Source organism: Moschus berezovskii, chromosome 12 (assembly GCF_049115385.1).
Source record: "Moschus berezovskii isolate FMDL1 chromosome 12, NW_MosBer_1.0, whole genome shotgun sequence".
In the NCBI taxonomy this organism is placed as follows: Eukaryota; Metazoa; Chordata; class Mammalia; order Artiodactyla; family Moschidae; genus Moschus; species Moschus berezovskii.
This window is the reverse complement of record NC_142471.1, coordinates 70040103-70055735: the sequence shown is the minus strand read 5'-3', so window position 1 is coordinate 70055735 and position 15633 is coordinate 70040103. Positions and strand designations below refer to the sequence as shown.

The 15633-nt window shown below is 50.7% G+C and overlaps 1 protein-coding gene across 3 annotated transcripts in view; it reads left to right on the top strand.

Moving 5' to 3' along the window:
- Positions 1 to 15633, top strand: part of SH3PXD2A (SH3 and PX domains 2A) — a 249549-nt gene that overhangs the window by 118111 nt on the left and 115805 nt on the right. For all 3 annotated transcript variants that reach the window (XM_055424728.2, XM_055424729.2, XM_055424727.2), the window contains one exon: positions 8215 to 8291. In XM_055424728.2, coding sequence (XP_055280703.2) covers positions 8215 to 8291 — 77 coding nt within the window. The remainder of the gene's footprint in view (positions 1 to 8214; positions 8292 to 15633) is intronic.

Genomic DNA, 15633 nt, shown 5'->3' with positions numbered 1-15633 from the left:
ACCCACGCCAGGTCATGAGCCTGCAGAGAGCTGGGGGAGTAGAAGATTAATTATTCCGTTTTCCTCTCCGTAGGCATTGCCTGTGCCTCGTCACCCTGTCTTATCTGCTCAGGCTGCTATCACAAAACACCGCAGCCTGGGTGACTTGTAAACAACAGAAATTGATTTCTCATAGTTCTAGAGGCTGGAAGTCTGAGATCAGGGTTCCATCATGGTCAGGTGAGGGCCCTCTTCCAGGCTGCGGACTTCTCTCTGCATCTTACATGTCAGAAGGGCTAGCTCTGCGGAGCCCCCTTTATAAGGGCACTAATCCCATTCATGAACGCTCTACCCTCATGACCTCGTCACCTCCCACAGTCCCCACCTCCTAATTACCATCATGGTGGCATTAGGGTTTCAACATGATTTTTGAGGGGCACAAACGTTCATACATGTCATTTTGGGTAGGGTGGGGAGTCTCTCTAGTAACCCTCACATCTTTTTTCCTCTAATTGCTTTGGGAAATTTGTCACTTCTCCCCAGGTTACCACATCAGCCCACAAAGCCAGAGAGGACTCCTGTCCCTCATTCACTTAGCTTGCAGACACTAGCAGTTTGTCTCTCCCATTTTAGGTTCCAGAGACCCTTGACCCCTCTCTCCAGACCCTGCCCCATCCCTCCTAAAGGTATCAGGTAACACTCACATTCATTACACCTAGCTCCATGCCAGGTATTGCCAGGGATAAACGGAATAGAGAAAGTCATGCCTGACCTCAGGATGATTACAGTCCAATTAGGGATCCAAGACTCTCTCAAGTGTCTGGTCAGCCCTGTGGACTCTCCCATAAGCCTTGTAAATGGGTTGAAGAATGGCCCTCAAAAGATATGTCCACATCCTAACCTGTGAACATGATCTTAGTTGGGAAATGGGTCTTTGCAGATGTGATTAAATTAAGGATCCTGACATGAAGTCATCCTGAATTTAAGATGGGCACTAAACTGAAAGACAGGTGTCCTTACAGGAGAAAGGCAGAGGGAGGTTTGAGACACAGGCTGAGGCAGAGACTGGAGTGATGCTACTGCAAACCAAGGAACACCTAGGGTCCCAGAAGCTGGGAGAGTCAAGGAAGGATGTTCTCTAGAGCCTTCAGGGGGAGCACATCCCTGCTGACACTTTGATTTCAGACTTCTGGCCTCAGATCTGGGATAGAACACATTTCTGTGGTTTGCAGTCATTTGCTTTGGTAGCCCTGGGAGCCTGAATCACTCCCCTTTCCTTTTTGTCCTCAGATCCAATTAGACAGGCAGGAGTGATGTTCATGGAAAACGAGGACTCTGTGTCCTGTGCTCTGTGGCCCTTGGGCCTCCTGTGGTCTCCCTCCAATTTAAGCGAGTCCCTCTGACGCCCCAGCTCTCTGGGTTGCACTGAAGAGGTTGGGAACACTTGTCTCCTCGGAGGTCAGGGTGGCTGCGGGGAGCTGGCCTGTGCATCAGGGACCCCTGGGAAGGTGAGGGGGGCCCCTGAGGATGGTAGCTCCCTTGCAATTTTCCAATGACAGCAGGAGGGGAGGGCAAGAGTGGGGTGACTGCCAGTGGTCCAGGAGGCTGGTAGAGGAGGGTGAGACAGGCATTCAAGAAAGCCTTCCTGGAGAAGGCCTTAGATGATAGAAATTGAGGATTTGGGTCGGCAGGTCCAAGGGCACTTAGAAGAAAAACAGACTCCTTTCTGCGGCTTGTGAGACTCTTACGTGGCTTCTTTTCCATCTTCCATCTTTGCTCTGTGTTTGCCTCTGCCTGAGCCCTCTTGCCCCAGAGCTTTGTGTGGCTGGCTCTTCTCCTCCTCAGTCTCCATGGAAATCAGAGACTCTATCCCTTCCATACACATCCCCTCCCCTCCTAGAAGCTAAACACCTTGAGAGCAGAGCCTCCCCCATCTGTTATCAGTGGAGCAGGCCCTCCATCAAGACACTGATGGATGGAGGGGTGGGTAGATGGATGGCATTTCAGATAGCAAAAATAGCAAGGAAGAGGAAGTTATATGAGGATATATTCATACATGCATATATGCTGTGGATTTTGAAGGAGAGGCTGCCAAGAATAGATCAGCCTGGACAGACCACACGAGGCCAGCCCTCTCCTATTTCCCCTGTAGCCAGTACCCTCTTATTACCCCTGTGCAGTGGGTACTTGCCCAGTTGTCAGAACACGTGCCTGGTTCATGGAGTTTTCCCGCAGGCTCTTCATGGCTAGTGTGGAGGATCCCTCGCCATGGGTGCCGTGTCTGGTGTTTCTGCTCTTCCTATGTGCCTGAACCCCCAACTCCTACTCAAGGAATCCCTGCGGATACCACACTTCACAAGGAGGAACTTGGGACTGTGGCTGGCCTGGGGGTTAACAGCTCTCAAAAGTTTCAGCTTTCTTTAACCACTTCTCCCTACCAGTGAGAAGGAGCCATGTCCTCATCTCTCTCCTTCTTGAAATAATTCTTTAGAAGCAAATGCCAACTACTAAGACCCCTCAAGTGCCACTAAGATCTTTCATTAAGTGCCTGGTATCCTGTGTGGGAGGGAGAAACACTGCTACCTAAATGCGGGGATCTCCTGAGTCAGTGCCCACCTGTGTGTCCCTGCCCAGAGTGGACATTCATGGTGAGAAGGTTAGGCCAGATTGCAGGGGGATGGGGGGTTAGGCAGAGCTGGCCTCCCCCATGTGATGCCCTCCTGCTTATGAGGATGAGCATCCCCCTGTTCCCACTGGGCCGGCACCTGCTCAGCCAGGCTGGGGATGGGGGTGGGGTATTAAGGGCACTTTAAAGGACAGGGAAGTTTGCCGTTTCAGGGAGCTCTTCCTCCCCAAGTCCACTAGACACTGGGTCACCTCTCCTTCCCTGCCTCATTGGTCCATCGGTCCTTTTGCTCATTCCCTTGCTCACTCTTACCCACTCACTCGTTCATTCGCTTGTGTCTGGTCAGCAGAGACCCCTGTGGCATGGGGCATCCTCCACCATCGTGCTCGTTTCATTGCTTGCTTCATTCCCACTCAGCCCCCAAGGCAGCTGCTCCCCAGACCCCCAGCCCAGCACCTGGCGTGGAGGAGATGTGAATCACGCTCCCGTCACACACGCAAGAACATCCTCAGTGGCTCTCACTGCCTTACATGATCTGAATCACGCTCCCATCACACATGCAAGAACATCCTCAGTGGCTCTCACTGCCTTACATGGTCTGAATCACACTCCCGTCACACACGCAAGAACATCCTCAGTGGCTCTCACTGCCTTACATGATCTGAATCACGCTCCCGTCACACACGCAAGAACATCCTCAGTGGCTCTCACCGCCTTACATAATCTGAATCACGCTCCCATCACACACGCAAGAACATCGTCAGTGGCTCTCACTGCCTTACATGGTCTGAATCACGCTCCCATCACACACGCAAGAACATCTCAGTGGCTCTCACTGCCTTACATGATCTGAATCACGCTCCCATCACACACGCAAGAACATCTCAGTGGCTCTCACTGCCTTACATGGTCTGAGCCCAAGGAATTCTTTGGAGATTTGTTGCCTTCTGTCTCACTGTCACTATCTTAGCTCCAAAACCCCAGGTTGAAATCCCAACTCAGCTACTTAATAGCTGTGTGACTTAGGATACGTCCTTCAACCTCTCTGAGCCACCATTGCCTCCTGGGCAGAGTGGGGAATAGTAAAAGCAGTTGCTTTAATAAAGTCGTGGTACGGGGACTCCCCTGGTGGTTCAGACTTCATCTTCCATTGCAGCAGGTATGGGTTCGATCCCTGGTCAGGCAGCTAAGATCCCATATTCCTCACAGTCAAAAAAAAAAGAAAAAGAAAAACAACATAAAACAGAAGCAATATTGTAACAGATTCAATAAAGACTTTTAAAAACTGGTCCATATAAAAAAAAACCTTACAAGAAAATTTTAAAAATAAAGTGGTGAGGATTAGGTCAAAGAACCCAGTGGAAAACTCTTAGCCTGTGCCTGGCAGGAGTAACCGCCTAGCTCCTGTTATCCCTCACTCCTCGTCTGACCCCTCAACGACCCCACCCCTACATGCATCTTTGGGCCCTGAAGGGAGCAGGCCCGGCCCTTCAGTCTCTAGATGAGAAGGCACAGGCCCCGGAGTGGAGGGTCATACAGCCAGCCTGCGACTCGGGCAGGACTTGAACCCAGGACTCCAGCTGAGTGCCCCTTACCCTCTTAGCCCAGCCCAGAGTGGCAGGAAGAGGGGCCTCCACTCACAGGCTCAGGCCCTGTTGGGCTCAACGGCTCTCTTCTCTGCTTTCAGGAATGAGTTAATCCTGAGGTCTCTCAGGTCCCTGGTGTAATCTTCCTTACAATGCTTATCATATTTCTGGGGCTGCATCTGCCTGGCTTTGAAGGCTCTGGCAGGGGCCTCTCCTGGCCTTGCCGTAAACGGGCTGAATTACATTTACAAGAGGCTTTTAATGCCCTGTGGCCCCGGCTTCCTTAATGGGGGTGTTCCTCCTCCTCCTTTCTCTTTCTCTCCCTTTTAATATGGTCACCAGTTTGGCCTTCCAAGTGTGGTTTGGATTCCTAACAGAGAAGTCAAGACCGTAGAGTCCCTTCCAGATCTGCCCTCCCTCCCCACCCCCCAACTCCCGGCAGCCTGTGCCAAGGCCCCAAGGAAAGAAGACTGTGCTCTGGTCAGGATTTCAGTGAGAAGGAGGGAAGCCCTGTTGGGAGTCCAAAAACTCGACTGAGAAATGGCTTGTACAGAAATTCTCCTCTGACTTTATACCTGAGCAACAGACCCACGAGCCTTGGGAGGGAGATGGGAGGTGTCCAGCCTGGAGGCATGGGCTTAAGGGGCAAGGTAGGGTGAGGAGCCCTCCCAGCCCCCACCCTGTCTGCTACCCCAGCCCTCTCTTTTAAATTTCTGCACCTCTGGAGGCCTTAATTGTCCCTTAACTATTTTTTTTTTTTTGCTAGTTCTGTCTTGGCAACTGGATCAGGTCCTATCTGATCTGTGTCTACATCTGTACCTGTGTATCTCAAGAATACTAAACCCAGTCCCAGGCTTGGCCAGCCCTGAGATGAAGGCCTAGAAGAGGGACCTAGTCTGTCTCCCCATCTCTCTGCCTTTTTTTTGGTCCTGCCATAGGATGAGAAAGAGCAGGAGTGCTATTTTTGGAGAGTGGATCAGTTACTTTTTCTCCTTTGAAAGAAGCACAGGACAGAGCCAGGTCTGGGAGCCACCCCGCCCCCAACTCTAGTGCCCGCCCCCTCCCGGGTGCCCTACCTCCCAGAAAATCCCCCAGGTTCTTGTGAGATCCCCTTGGGCCGCTGGTGTCACTGAGCCTGGGTGGCCTCCAGCTCTCGACAGCTAACCGGCTCAGGGAGAAGACCCAGAACCCTGCCCAGGGCCGCCTGTCATTTCCTAGGTCTGGAAAGCGGGTCCCCTCCCACCATGCATTCATCTCACACACCATTCCCTTTGGCTGCACATGTGTACTCCTATGGCCCTCAGGCAACAGAGCGACAGGCAGCCAAAAAAGGGTAGGAGACAAAGAGGCCAGGAATAGCAACTCTGTGACATCTTCCCCCAAGGAAAGACAGTCGTCTCTCATGTCTTGATAAATCACGTTTTATCTCCTTTCAAAAGGAGCACACGGAGGAACCCATTTATCTTGATGACACCGTCCAGTCTGCACAGTGTCACCTCTCTGCCCGGGACGCGGCCCCTCTACCAGGTTTCCGTGAGAAAGGGAGGGAGGGAAGGTTGAGGGAGCATCTGAGAGAGGGAGGGAGGAGTATGGATCAACAGGTGCCTATTGGACGCCTGCTGTACGCACAGCCTTGTGCTCAGTGCAGGTGTGGTGAACGAGGAGGAAACAGCCGCTGCAGGGCCTCCGGCTGACGCTGAGTGTGCAGGCGTCAGGGACACAAATGAGCAAGAAGTCACACGCGACTTAATGAGTTAGGTCCTAGCAGTCTGGCTGGAAAAGGGCTGGTGACCAGGACCTGTGGTCACAGGGAAGTCAGGGAGCACTGTAGCAGCTGCTTCCAGGGCCCTTTTCCATCCCCCTCTGCCTGCCAGAGTCTGCTCATGGGGACAACTGGGAGCTTTCTCCTAGCCACAGGAACATCCTTGGCCAGGAGCGCCTGTGAAACGGTGCTCTCAGAAGCTCAGACAAGCCCTCATCGAGGACTTGCAATTACCTCTGTAGTGTGTTCTACATGCGCCTCGAGTTCCTCAACAGACCTGAGCTGCCGCCATCCAGTGATTAACTGGCAGGGTGACACTTCCTTGCCTGTCCTGCCTTACTTCCCAAGATCACTTCCCAAACAACTTACACTCACTTCCTCATCTCTGGGTCTACGTCTGGGGAGACAACCTAGACCAAACCAATGCTTATGCTTGGTGACTCAGTGGTAAAGAATCCGCCTGCCAAGCAGGAGATGTGGGTTTGATCCCTGGGTCGGGAAGATTCCCCTTGGACGAGGAAACTACTGCAGTATTCTTGCTTGGGAAATCCCATGGACAGAGGCGCCTGGTGGGCTTCTGTCCATGAGGTCGCGAAAGAGTCAGACACAACTCAGTGACCAAAGGATAACAATAGAGGGAGCTTAAGTATCTTAACATGCAGTCTACATATTTGTTTGCTTGCAATAGGAGTCATCTCATTTAGGACCCCTAAATGAGATGCAAGTGATTAAAACTCATCTCGAACAAGTTTCAATTTTAAAAATTGTATTATTTTATGTACGTAAAAAGTCCCAGGTAGACCCTGAGCTCGGGAACAGCTATATCCAGCGGCTCAAATAATGTCAAATGGGTCTGCCCTTCACCATCTCTCGGCTCTGCTTTTCATTCATTCAAGAAACATTTAACTGAGGGAATTCTCTGGTGGTCCTGTGGTTAGGACTCCATGCTTTCACTGCCGAGGGCATAGGTTCAATCCCTGGTTGGAGAACAAAGACCCCATAAGACACATGGTACAGCTAAGAAAAAGAGGAAAGAAAAGGAAAAATTATTGAGCACCAACTCTGTCCCAAGCTCAGATCCTTTCTCTTTTGTTTCCATCTCAGGCAATGATGGAGATGGTCACTAGGAGCTCCAGGCCTTCATCCTGCCAGCTTAGCAAGTGTGGGAGGAAACATTGGGAGGAAGAGGACACCAGCAAAGGTCTCAGGGCTGACCCTCATTGGTCCAGATCCAGTCCTCTTGCCATCTCTGAGCCAATCACTGTGACTCTGGGTAGCTAGACTGGGTGACATGCCTACCATTGTTGACAGGGGGTGTGGTCAGCTCCATTTGAACCACACATTTAGAAGTGGAGGACGGAGGCTCTCCAGAGGGGAACTGGGTGGTCTTGGGACAACAGATACCTATGAAAGCCATGAGGTGAGCCCCTCACCACATGCTGGGCTCTACGGGCCCTAAGATGAGTCAGACAGGCTCCTGGTAGAGGGGGCTCACGAATGTCAGCAATACATGGCAGAATGTGGTGTGTGTCTTAGGACTGGACAAAATGTGTGGGTATTCTGGAAAAAGGGTAATTACTCTCAGCTCAGCAATCAAGGAAGTCTTCTAAAAAGGAGGCACTGACCTGGACATTGATGGCACTATGCATCAGACCGAGGAGTTCAGATTCTAAGTGTAACCAATAGAGAAGGTTTGGGAGCTGGCATTTCCCAGAAGCCTTGCCCATACTTGTAGAGGGATATACCATTCCAGCTGAGGGGTCCATCGGGCTAGGGTAGCCACTCTTCCTTCTACTGGCCTGTGCCTGCCCTGGAAATAGCCACCCACCTAAGCTAAGAATAGGAATTCCTGCTCGGCTGGCAGGAACGAAGGATGATTTCTCAAGGAGGGATGGGCCTGAAAACAAAGCACAGTGTGTGGGTTGGGCCACCCTTTGTATTTATTCGTGAGGTCACTTGAGAGCCGCACCCACATCGGGGCATGGATCCTGCCATTAGACCCAGACAAGGTGATTTGGCCAAGATGGCAGCCTCTGGGGCTCCTCACCCGCCCCAGAGGTCCTGGACCCTCAGCCTGGGGCGCCTTCTGCCCCCAGGGAGAGGTGACCATTCCTCTCTTGTTTCCTTGGCAGCGGGTGGAGGTGGGGGGCGTTGGGAGCCAGCTAAGATGCTGAGAAGCTGAGGGAGAGGAAACGTAGGGTCCCAGGTCCCTACGGCAGCTTCACCCGGAATCACCCAGCTCATGAGCATCTCTCTTCCAGGCAAAATCCTCTTCCGGAGGAGCCACATCCGGGATGTAGCTGTGAAGAGGCTGAAGCCCATCGACGAGTACTGCCGGGTAAGAGGGCGTCTGTGGCTGGGGAGGGGCGGTCCATCTGCCAGAGAGGCTATGCATCTGAGAAGGAGGGTTGTCTGTTCAAAACTCTGCTGCTGTTCAGCAGATGCATCCTGAGGCCTAGTGTTTCCTGGCCAGAGGGGTGGGTGTGGGTGTCCCTCAGGGAGGGGTCACCCCAGGACTCGACTGCCTCTGGGTCACAAGGGCTGTGGGCTCTACTCCTTTCAGGATGCGTCCATGTTTACAAAACACTCCTTTAAATCACTTCCACCAGTGCAGGGAGCTCTGCTGAAATGATTCCGTGTGTGACGTCTTGCTGGATACAGGAGAACTCTTTCTTTGAATTCTCTTTGGGACATTTTGGAATCAGTCTCGAGTTCAGTATCATCTGAAATGCATATTTGTTTATACACAGAAGTCTTGGTAGATACCGTTGCTCATGTACACATCTTTATAGGTGATAACGCTCACCACACATGCACACACTCATGTATGTACGTACATTAGAACAGCCAAAGTCCAAAAACAGACAGGCAGTGACAGCAGGGTCGTGAAGCAGAACCCATTTGTCTTTCTACTTTGTCCAGAGCCTGGGACCCCTGCAGTGAGGACGAGAGGCTGCCACTTTGGTGGCCTTGGAACATGGCCTCTAGATGGCCAGGCCACCTGGGTTTGAATGCCTGCTGGCTGTGTGAACTCGGGCAACTTACTGAACTTCCTGGAGCCTCAGTTTCCACACTTGTCCAACGGCAAGGAGACTGGTACCTCGCAGAGTGTAGCCACGAGGATGCAGTGACCGGACAGGCGTAAGGCAGCAGCGCAGAGTGTCCGCACAGAGGAAGTGTTTGATGGATGCTAGTTTTTTGTTATTATTATTACAAGACCCAAACAATTTAATGTTATCACTGGGCACCACTGGCTTTTAATGGAGATGGAATTTCCTAGTTAAAAGAAAACTATTTTGGAGTCTGACTCAAGAATCTTGAGAAGAAGCAAGTGGGGATAATGTTTTGTTGTGAGTGCTGGTATTAGAGTAAGAAGAACTGGGGTTGAATCCCAGTGTCCCACTGACTGGCTGTGTGACCCTGGCAAGTTGCTATACCTCTCTGAGCTCATTTCCTGATCTGTAAGATGTGGGGGCAGTAAAAATATCTGTCTCACAGGGTTCATGAAGGGGTTGAGCAGGAGAATGTATCTCAGTGTTTGTAACTTCTGAAATGCTCTGTCCCTACATGGAGTTGTTACCGTAAGGCTCCTTTCTGCATAAATATTTCATAATTTGGAATACTTGTCAATAATAAAATATTTAAATAAGAACCTAGTTTCTCAATTTAGTAACTGGTATTCCCAAGACAATGGAGAGGCAAACACTCTCAAATATTCTTCCTTATCCTACGTTTGAATTTTATGGCTGTGCAAATTATGCTCGGTCACTTTTTCTGCCTTAAAGTAAAAGGATGCCCTGATGATGAATTTCCTTAAGCTAGAAGTTTCTCTTCTTCAGATCAATATCCATTTTTCTCTTTAAAGGGCAATCGCCAATTCCAGTTAAATTTATGCCTGCAGCCTGCGCTTTTATTTCTCTTTATTCCTCTCTCAAGCAGTTAAACAAATGGGCAGAGCTATTTAAGGAAGGGCACAGGGCAGGAGGAAGCCTCTTGCCACTGGGACTTATGGTTTACATCAGCCTCGGCCTCCCTGAGCCAGTGGAGCCCGGGGCATTTGCAGCTGGGCTCTGTGGAAATGCCTTCTCCTGGGTTGTCTGGAGCAAGAAAGTGATAACCTCTTATCTCCTGGGATCAGGCTTTGAACAGGACTCCTAAGTCAAGACGAGGACTCTTGGGCCCCAGTGGTGCTCCTGGTGGCTGGGAAACCATTTAAGTGGGGTCTGCAAGAGGAGAGAGGGCCCCCTAACCTAATTAGCATAGATGAGAACTGTTCAGAGCCAGGCAACAAGAGCAATGTCATGGGTTCACCAGGCAGCCAGGCAGCTTGGAGACAGTAATTTACTCTGAGAATGGCAGAGGGGGCAGGGCAGTGCAGAAGTGACCTTTAATTCTGCTGAACTTGAAAGCTGGGATCTGTGGTCCGATTGTCTGAGACCTTGGAATGACCTTGGAATGATCATCAGTGACAAGTTCAGCTGCAGTCCATGGTCACTGCCCTCCGGCATTGCACATCACAGCCCTGCCACCCAGTCATCCTGTCTGTGCCACTCAGGGTCCAACCTTTCACTCGGCATCTCTGGCCCCCACTGCCAGCTTCACAGTCAGAGCCATGTGCAGTCCACTCCACGGGCAGCCCTGCCTTGATTCCACCTGTCCTTGGACATGCTACTCAGAACCTCTGGAGTTTGATTTCCAGTACCTGCCTAGGCAGCTCTGCTTGGCTGGCCAGAATCTTCCTTGGACCTGTTAGGCAGCATGGGCTCTGAGTCTGGGATTTGCTGGGGATTCAAACGCGCCCAAGATTGTGAAGCTGGCTTTGTGCACAGCATAGCCAGCTCCTCTGCCAGGACTCAGATATGGAAAGTCTGACCGTGCAGTGGACTCCCCTAGACTTCAGGCTCCCTGCCTTCGCTGGCCAGCCAGTCCCTCCACCTGGTGGCAGTTTCACAGCCCAGATCTCAGTGTTAATTTTAAACATATATGGAGCAGATTAGATGAGCGTCACGGAAAATTTACCAAGCGCCAGTCGGCTGATTGTTTTATGTGGCTCTTGAGGGCCGCTGTCTATCAAGAGGGGTTCCAAAGGCTTTTCTGTTACTCCATAAATTAATTTAATGGGCAGAATGGTTATGCGGTTAATATTTAATGGTTCTGTGGCCTCAACAATTTGAAGACTTTCATCTCACTAACAAGCGTGAGCTATACTTTGGGGGCTCAGATGAACAATCTAGCCCATAAATGACTCCATCTACCCCATTCCTGTGTGTGAAATACATGTTTTTAGTGTTTGTCTATGGGATAAAATAAATATCCCAGGGGGTGGACAGTGAGAAAGAGTGTTTGAGAATAGTCAGCCCACCCTCTGCCATGTAACACTGTTTATACAAGTCTCCATTTCCTGGTGGATGCAACTAGAATTTTTTGTTACCCCAAAAGCTGAGTTCCCTTCTATTATCCTGCGGTCCACCATCAAGTTGGTTTCAGAATCTAGGACTTCCTTTGTTGGAGGGATGCGGGCTTGGCTGGAATTTGACTGAGGGAAGGACTCCAAGCCCAACAAGGGGATCAGCCCTGTTGGGGTAAGGAAAGCGCCCCCCTCCCAACCCTCTGCATTTCCCGGACACATTCATTTTTAGCCCCATTTCCCAGATTCAAAAACTGAGGCTATTACTTGGAGGTTCTTAGCTCTAGCCATTCCCCCTCCCACTGTGAGAGTTTCCCACCATGGCCCATCATTGTCTCTCGTGTTAATAAAGAAAAAGATTCATGTTGCAACAGAAACAGTCTTCTCAAAAGCAGCACCTGGCATGCTCAGTCCTCGACACAGGGAGAGTTGCTTTGTTCCTGTGTCCCTTATGCTGAGGCAGGCGTGGGCCAGCAGTGTTGCCTCAGGAGGCTGAGGCAGAGCCAAGACTGATGCATTCATGCCTCCTGAGAGGTCTGGTGCTTGGAGGAAACCCCGCTGGCAGAGTCTCTTCACCTCCTCTGGTCCAGACAGACCCAGAAAAAAAAGCATTTCCAGCCTGGGATCAAGCTGATAGTGTCCATTTTCCACTGAGAGGTCTTCCAAGGAGCCTCATTCCCACAAGAACCTCTGAGCAGCTCAGCCGGGTCCTCTGTGGTTGGTTCCATGGGCTGCTTTGGCCTCAGCCCCCTGCCTTGCACCCCAGTTGGCAGAAGCTCGGCCATCTGCAGCTAGCCAGACTCCCCTAGGTCTCCTCCACCCCTTGGTCTGTGCTGGCCTCTTTCCTAGGCACGTATTCAGCTCCCAGGCCCCCCTCCCAGAAGCCTCCCCACTCCCCAGGGAAAGCTGACCATCCTAAGTACTCCGTGCAGGCTCTGCACTGCACACGCAACCTCTGTAGCGGGTAATTTCTGTGTGTCCATCTTCTTCAGAGCAAGAGCCCCTCGAAGGCCCCATCTGCTGTCTTTGTGTCTTCACTAACCAGCATGAGGGAATCCAGCCAGTATCTGACAACAAGATGCAGAGATCACACACACGCAGAGGAAGCCTCCAAGGAGGCTTGACATGTCCCCAAGGCCCCAATTAATAGGATCACTTGTGAAATGGCTTAAACGGCAATTGCGAATTAAGCACTATTTCCATTTCAAAAGAATTTGCTGCTTAGATCCTTCAAAAAGAGAACTCATGCGTTTGAAATACTCTGATTTATGCAAGTTTGGTGAACTCCCAACTTCCGAGATGCTGATCTAGGAGGAATAATCTGAGCAGGTTAGAAGCAGCCCCAGGGGTGGGAGTGGGGGCAAAATGGGCAGGACCCCAGCGCCCCACCACCATCAAGAGTTCCTGGGTTTTTACCTAGAAGATCTCCATTGATTAGGAGCCAAAATGATGCTGCTAAAAATAGGAGTGTTTGATCCTGTGGAAAGAGCAGGACTCCCCCAGTTGCTTTGACATATGCGGAACTTTGCTTTTTTTTGTTGTTTTGTTCTAGCGTAGACATTACCCAGAATGGTGGGCTTCTTGGAGGGGGATCGTTTCGAAGCGCAGGGTCTGAGCCAAGTCTGCCTGGGGCCTCCTTCACATGCCACTGCTGCACTTGCAAAGACCAGGCTTGTGGTAGATTAGACACTGATTTCACTGATGATGTCGCTGTTTAAAGCCCTAGAGCCAACAACTGTTAAAGCTGGAAGAAACTTCAGAAAGTCTGTAGCCTGGATTTGCCTAGCTGTGTTCCACCAGCTGTCAATAGGAACTGTTTGGAAAACCAACTCCACCATCAGCAACCTGTGGGCAATGCCAGAGGCAGTACAGAGCTGCAGATGAGACAGAGCATAGGCTCTGGCCTCAGAGCACCTGATTAAAAATCTTGCTGCTTGGTAGCTGTGTGGCCTTGAGAAATGTTTTAACCTCTCTGTGCTTTAGTTTCTTTTTCTGTAAGTTGGAGTCATAGTCATACCCATCTCTTAATATGATGATTACATGAGTCTGTCTCCCAGGATATCATTATTATTCATAACTACTGGCCTGAACACAGCTCTACAGGTCTCTGGCCTTTGCTGTGCTGATGAACATGTTGCCCACCAAGACATAGACAGAGATCTACAAGGCACCGTTTCACATGTGCCCACAGAGCTCATTTTACCTCATCCAACGTGTGTTCCACCAGCTAAGTTAGAGACTCTAAAGCTAGTTTATTTTATCCCAAAAGGAGCAACAACCAGAGAGGTGAGGTGAGCTGCTCAAGGTCATGTCAGTTCAGTTCAGTTCAGTCGCTCAGTCGTGTCCGACTCTCTGCGACCCCATGAATCACAGCACGCCAGGCCTCCCTGTCCATCACCAACTCCCGGAGTTCACTCAAACTCATGTCCACAGCGTCGGTGATGCCATCCAGCCATCTCATTCTCCGTCGTCCCCTTCTCCTCCTGCCCCCAACCTTTCCCAGCATCAGAGTCTTTTCCAGTGAGTCAACTCGTCGCATGAGGTGGCCAAAGTATTACAGTTTCAGCTTTAGCATCAGTCCTTCCAATGAACACCCAGGATTGATCTCTTTTAGAATGGACTGGTTGGATCTCCTTGCAGTACAAGGGACTCTCAAGAGTCTCCTCTAGCACCACAGTTCAAAAGCATCAATTCTTCAGCGATCAGCTTAGCAGTATATAATAGCAGAGTTGGACCTAGAACTGAAGTCTCCTGACTCCTGTTCTTTCTAGTATGCCTCACTGCTCTCACTTAATGGATAATGATAATGAAGACAATAGTATAACTAAAGTTTACTGTTTTGAAATTTTTATTTACTTATTTGGTGCATCAGGTCTTAGTTGCATCATGCAGAATCTTCGTTGTATCGTTCAGAACCTTTTGTTGTGATGCACAGACTCCCTAGTTGTGGCACACAGGCTTAGTTGTTCTGAGGCAAGTGGGATCTTAGTTCCCGGACCAGGGATCGAACCCCTGTCCCTTGCATTACAAGTCAGATTGTTAACCACTGGACCACCAGTGAAAGTAAAAGTGTGGTCGCTCAGTCATGTCCGACTCTTTGCGACCCCATGGGCTATTGCCCACCAGGCTCCTCTGTTCATGAAATTCTCCAGGCGAGAATACTGGAGTGGGTTGCCATTCCCTTCTCCAGGGGATATTCCCAACCCAGGGGTTGAACCCATAAAGAAAGCTGAGCGCCGAAGAATTGATGCTTTTGAACTGTGGTGCTGGAGAAGACTCTTGAGAGTCCCTTGGACTGCAAGGAGATCCAACCAGTCAATCCTAAAGGAGATCAGACCTGACTGTTCAATGGAAGGACTGATGATGAAGCTGAAACTCCAATACTTTGGCCGCCTGATGCGAAGAACTGACTCATTGGAAAAGCCCCTGATGCTGGGAAAGATTGAAGGCGGGAGGAGAAGGATGAGATGGTTGGATGGCATCACTGACTCAACAGACATGAATTTGAGTAAGCTCCGGGTGTTAGTGATGGACAGGGAAGCCTGGAGTGCTGCATGCAGTCCATGGGGTCGCAAAGAGTCGGACACGACTGAGCAGCTGAATTGAACTGAACTGAACTCCTGCGGTGCAGACAGATTCTTTACTGTCTGAGCCACCAGGGAAGCCAGGACCACCAGGGAAGTCCCTAAATTTTACTGTTAATTCAGTGCCAAGCACTGTGCTAGGCTCCTCATATCCATGATCTCATTTAACCTCCTAATAGGCAGGTACCATATGAGATCCATCATACTGAGCCCAGAGAGGCAAGCAAGGCATTCAGCATCACATACCCTGTGAACAGAAGAGCTGGAACTCAAACTCACATCTGCCTAGCCCTGAGTCCCTGACTTAACCACCTCATGGTGTGCATGCTGAATGCCCAATGACAGCATTTTAGGCCAGGGGTGATGACCCTGAGATGCCCACAGATTGGCCCCTACCGGCTCCTGCAAGAAGAGCTAGGTTTGGGGGTTCCCCGCTCTGGTTGTCATCACCAGCCCAGGCCTTGGGGACCAACCGCTCAGCACCCAGCGCTCCTGCCAAATGATCTTGGCCGAAGCTGGGCTTGGCGGCATCCCTGATGGAAGCTGCTCTGAGCCAAGAGCCTCTTGTCAGCCTGAAATCAGGACGAGCCCTCAATGCGGCTCCCCTCGGGGCTCTCTGTTAAATAAAGATGCCGCAGCAGTTTGCCCGAAAGGCCTCTTTGTCTGAGGCCCTTCCAGCCCACGCGTCC